A 6,000-nucleotide genomic window follows, 5' to 3' on the forward strand; every position below is an offset into this window, starting at 1 on the left:
AATTACCGTAAACACTCCAACTGACACAGCGAACTATAAGTTGATTCATGATGTACCACGTCCGAAATAGCAAGGTAGTTAGGCAGCTCGATTTGTAATCTGATGGTCGCGGGTTCGAATCCCCGTCACATCAAACATCCTCGATCATTCAGCCATGGGGACGTTATAAGTACAGTCAATTCCCGCAATTTGTTGGTAAGAGAGTTATCCAAGAGTTGGCGGTGGGTAGTGATGACTAGCTGCCTTACCTTTAGTCTTACACAGATAAATTAGAGAAAGCTAGTGCAGATATCTTTCGTGTAGCTTTCCGCGAAATTCCAAACACACGCTGTACCATACGCAAAATATTCCTTTGTGTCTAGAGAAAGTGAAAATTGAAAGTAATTTTATTACCTTTTAACCAGACTCGAATTTCTCTGTGTAAAGATGGTAAATAATTTTTCAAGAAAAAGAACTAAACGAATAAAAGAATGCAAGTGAAACGTTTTAAAGAAACACGTGGTAAAGTCAAACGTTTCTGACACGCGATGTAATTATTTATTTACTTTTATGGTAAGAGTTCTAACTGTTGTTAATGTTCCCTTCTTTAATTCCAATGCAGAGTACATCAACGACCAGTATGGTGGGAAAACAGGATTTTATCTCTCTTCTGCGTGTGCTATTCTTGGGAGCGTTACTCTATTTCTCATAGACATTCATAAGCGAAACGTTGAGAGACGGAAGATGAGTGTGTTTAGCGAAGGTAGACGATGTTCGGACGCCTGCCTCAGTACCAGGACGTTTAGCCGACAATCGTCTTTCCAGGATTCGGCATTTGGACGCAATCCACCCCTCTCGCGGCTTCAGCAGCGTAGCCTGACGTTCAGCAACTACACGGATTTGCGACGACAAGAACTGACGTGTATATCGGAAGAAGTGGCAATGGAGAATTTTCTAGAAGACTTAGTAGACGACTGTATCACTTCGTGTAATAAAGAAGAAAAATATTTGATGTTGAGTGAGTACGAACAAAACCTGAACAAAACACGAGAGGATTTGGTGGACGAGGAGAGACCTGAAGGATTCAGAAAAACGTCTGTGATTAATTCTTCGACGCTAGAGACATGTCCCAGCTGTTTAAAGTACGTTCATAAGCCAATAGATGGCAGAAAAGATCAAACATCCATCACCGATCTGTCACCACGGCTGAATGGACAGAATCCACTAAAGCCTGCGTGTAATGTGGACGTTATTGAAGAGGTGACGACGTCACTGTGATCAAAAGATATACATTAAAGAATAAATTGAGAAATAAATGGCATTTAAGAAGAAGAAAAAAAGAAGCAAATCACGTGTGAAATAATCTACAACACGTTTATACCAGGTTAACTAATATATTAACATTAATTTACAAAATAACAAAATATAATTAAGTGAAAGTGTAGAAACTGGTCCATGTAAATGTTTCTATATTTTCAACGCTGGACCTAGACGTTTGTCAATTATTGCTAAAGTTTTACGCAACTTAGCTATACTAGTCTAAAAATATTTAGATTATTTGTAAAATTTGCTACTGAGAAAAAATAGTTTATTTAAATAATAAAAAACACAGCATTTTTTTTCTCTCTGAGATTGACGTTAATGAAAATGATCAAACATTTCACTAGGCCAGTTTTATGTAAAAAACACATGCCTCATCAGGATGAATATGAAGACAAAAAGAAAATAACATTTGACGAAACATTTCTAGTTGAAAAGTAAATTTTTTTGAGAGTTATGTCCATTAATGTATGCGTCGCCAGAAGTTACCTCGGTTTACAACCATTGTAAAACATGCTTTTCCGCTTACAAACTTATTAGGAGCAGCAAACAGACTTATTCAACCGTCGAGGCCAAAGTTCAAACAGCTTAATCAACCGATAATAATACATTCTATATGACCTATTCAAGGTTGCTGGAGCAGTATGGGTGCATCGTTTACGTAATTTTTGGTTCATTTTAACTATAATTTTTATTACATATGTCGTTACTTTTGAATAATATCCTATTCATATTTACTATTCACATATTAAAGTCTTGCTTATACATAAGCAAATGTGTTTTACTGTTACTCTTTAATAAACCTGGAAATTCAAAGAAAACAAGTTCTTCTAAAATTAAAAATAAACTTTTCTTTTGAAGTCTAACCATCACAATTCGTCTATTGATGCGTTTAATACTGTTTTTACCCCTTCCTAAATACAACAAATTACGTGCAGTATTTTATCGGGTAAATGAACCCCAACAGATTATTACAAAAATCTGAGATATCGTGCCAGATATTGTCTTCAGTATTTACAGGTTGATGCGGGTATGTGCCCTTTCTAAGTTAGCAGATTCACAGTCCTTCACTTATAAATTCGTTTTATAATCATAAAGGACGTTTGTGTTTGTAATTATATTTTGTCAAAGTTACTAAGGCTGCAATTTTGAGCGACTGGACAAAGGAAAGGCACCCAATCAGTAGCACTCTACGACCTACGCTAGGTGTTGACTGCTACTCTTATAACGTAGTCATATCTTAACATGCAGGGAATATTTTGTGGTATCGCACCGTTAAGAATCCAACACCGAAATGCCAAATAACTAGCCCAAGTACCAACTTTTAACATGTAGTATAGACATTGCATCTGTTTACTGTTAACTCTGTTACGTATTATAGTTTATTTCGGACGTGTCTCCGATTTATTATGTTACGTATGTTAGAGTATTACTATTTCAAATAACCGGAAATTTGAATTTAGAAGTTAATTAAATATAAAAATGTATCAAATTTATGGTATTTGCCAACAAGATTGGTACACACAATTTTCGTCTTCAAAACAAATATATTTTAATATACAAACAAATATAAATAAAACACTTTATATTAACGGTGATTACTAATAGTTAAAAAGTTTGGTTTATATAGTTTTACAAACTTACAGACAACACTAAATCTGAAATCTGGTCTAGAACTGAATACTTTATGGAGCAAATTAATTTTCTGTTGATACTGTCACTCCTCTAAGTTCGCTGGCTCAGTTGGCCTAACGCCGCTTATAAGTTGACTTTTACCGATGGAGATATTTATTGTCTCCGTAGAACTACTAAAGTCCGCAGTAATTCACTGAAGTTGAACGGTTTGTAATGTTCTAAATCTATAACGTTCCTGGCCAAATTCTGTAATTTCCCGATAAATAGACGGTAATCACAATTATAGTTTCTTAGGCCTATAGCACGCTGACTGTAGCTGACCAATAATAATACTTTTGTCTCTCAGGGCATCGGATTTTTATATACCAATCACGTGAGATTCTCAAACATTAACAAAAGTTTGTTTGGCAACAATACTGTCAATTACTAGTATTATATACACACCTAGTACATTGTTGATTCTTACGCTTAAGAACCTTCTACAAATTTAGAGAACTAGAGGGACTTGCGCAATAGACAGTCGGGAATATACGTCATATATAAGAAAAAAAAACATACAGAAACGTGGGTCGGCATTTAAAATAAACGTATAACGTTACACCTCTGACTTATCCTTAATATTCGAGCATCATCTCGTGTTTTGTTTCGTTGTATTTTTCATTTCTTCGGGCTTGAAGTAGTTCAAAATGTTTAAAATCAACACACTTTATTAAATAAGTAGAAAAAAACCCATTAAAAACGTTATACACTAAAAACACGGAAAATGACTTGTTTCTTGTGCTTGTAAAATGTTTTCTGATAAGTCAACGGTAAATTTACAGACTTGCAACGCTAAAATCCGGCGTTCGATTCACCTCAACGGATATAGTGCAGACAGCTCTTTGTTAAAACAAAAACAAACTTGTCGTAATGAAATGTGTGGCATTTATTTGTTTTTTCTATGGTAAATCTCATAAACACAGCAAAGAAAGACTTTGAAAATATTATGTTTAATTAAGTAGAGCTCACATTATTTTTTTGTAAAATTGGGGCTGTTGGTGCGTCATAAAAGTTACGGTGTAATACCATTTTTCGGTTTGAGAGGAGTTGGCGGCGTGTGATGTTGACTATTTGCCTTTCTTCTAGTGTATCACTTCAAAAATTAGGGATGGCAAAGTAGTAAACTCGCGAAGCTATGTTTGATTCTATACTCTAAGCCTAACAACAATGCACTAGATTGGATATTTCTATATAACAAATAAAAACTTTTCATTCGTTGTGTTTTGGTGACAAATATCATTATGTATAACAACATATCTTTTAAAATATATATTGTAAAAATTTAGTTGTTTGATTTTAGTTATGGTCGTATTGTAACTGCTTTCTTCCACTACATCTCGCCGATGAAAAATGCATACTGATTATGAAATTCTGTAAGTAATATCAATTAGCATTACAGTCAGTATGGTTTTTGTAATAGTATCTTTAGAAAATATATTCGTATTACAAATGAGTTATGAAACTAATATACACAGATAATAATATATTTAAGATTAAATTCAAGGTGACAATTTAACGTTTCTGTACCTGTTAAATACAAGTGTTACACTGATCTGGAATAGCTAAATGTTTTTGTTTGTTTGTTTGTTTCTGTATATAATTCGGACCTGTTACTTAATCTATTATACCGTGTCTAAAGATACAGCTTCAACAGTGTGTAGTAACAGCTATTAAGTATTATACACAATAACTCTGTAAAACTGTAAACTATACTCTGTATTAATAAACTCACAACTAATTTTAAAGATAACTTGCGTTTTGATATGAATGTGTCTACTTGTTATATGGTGTGCTATATAGTGAAAAAAAATATTTTCAAAGTAACTTTACTATTGTACTTTTTTAGACTTACATCTATTTACGAAAAACTGTTTCACCTGAATACAAAGATTGGTCAATTTGTAACCTTTTATTATTGGTCTAAAATTCTTTTAGACCAGAATTAACATTTTACGGTAACTTTGCATGAAATAATGTTAAAAAAAAGCTAAAACTAAATGTACCATTTCCTAGCGAGAGAGCATCTAACCTGGGGTGAATCAGTTTCATTGTGAACGTACGCGCGCGTCTACATTAAAGGAAAGAACAGTCAATGAGGTCATTCTCTCCAAACTCTCTGTTTGAGTATTTTGGTTTTGTTAACCTTTAAATGACGACTTGGGAAGAATCGGTATGACTGCAACCTGGAAGGTTCTATGTTCGGATATCCTGCCTTGAATGTTATGTTTTGATGGCATCTCGGTACTCTCGTTGATTCCCTTTCCAAAGTTTCTTCTTCAACATTGAAAGGGAGAATCCCTATAGTAAACACTTTCCAAATTATGGCTTCCTGTCAGCCATACCTCTCAATCAGTACAAGTATAGAAGTGAACACAAGCATCTGTCAAGTAAAACCTATACAGTGAAACTTTAATTTGAAACATCCACCACCCCGCACTTTCTTTTTTAACGTGAAAATAATTTATTGTCTTTGTACCGTTCATTAACGATGGGAATGCATGATGCACCATATCCAATAATTTTATGTTTTTGTCTGTTAACTATTCAGCATAAAGTATAGAAAAACTGGGCGAAATCCTTCATTTGCTATATGGAATACATAGGGGACCCTAGCAACCCTTGGTAAAAATAAGTGCAATACATTAATGGTATTTTTTAAATTAGATATGTATGCGTGCCTTTATGTATTACATAGGACTAGATCTTTTATCTCCCCAAACAACAACAACAGTAAATAAAGAATAACAACAACATAAACCCACAAACAAGTTCGTACATAAACAGTTCATATAAAGGACTTAAAAAGCCAATGGAATCAGTCCTGACCCCATAATTAATTTAAGACAAACAAAATTATTGCAAAGGTCATGGCAGTCTATTCCGTTTTTAGTTACTTTGACCAATGAACAAGAAGCTCTTTAGCATCCAAATCCTATCCATTTCCCCCCTGGGTCTATCGGACTCGTCACTTGAACTTTAATTAATGAAAACTAAGAATGAAGTATGTTCCAGTGCGGTTTAGAGTCC

General features: G+C 34.1%; 1 protein-coding gene across 3 annotated transcripts in view; it reads left to right on the forward strand.

Moving 5' to 3' along the window:
- The window catches only part of LOC143223514 (monocarboxylate transporter 12-B-like), a 259,055-nt gene extending 254,332 nt beyond the window's left edge, over positions 1 to 4,723 (forward strand). For all 3 annotated transcript variants that reach the window (XM_076451591.1, XM_076451590.1, XM_076451592.1), the window contains exon 5: positions 602 to 4,723. In XM_076451591.1, coding sequence (XP_076307706.1) covers positions 602 to 1,257 — 656 coding nt within the window. In that variant the 3' untranslated portion in view covers positions 1,258 to 4,723. The remainder of the gene's footprint in view (positions 1 to 601) is intronic.
- The last annotated feature ends 1,277 nt before the right edge of the window (positions 4,724 to 6,000 follow it).

Source organism: Tachypleus tridentatus, chromosome 8, assembly GCF_004210375.1.
Source record: "Tachypleus tridentatus isolate NWPU-2018 chromosome 8, ASM421037v1, whole genome shotgun sequence".
Lineage (NCBI taxonomy): Eukaryota > Metazoa > Arthropoda > Merostomata > Xiphosura > Limulidae > Tachypleus > Tachypleus tridentatus.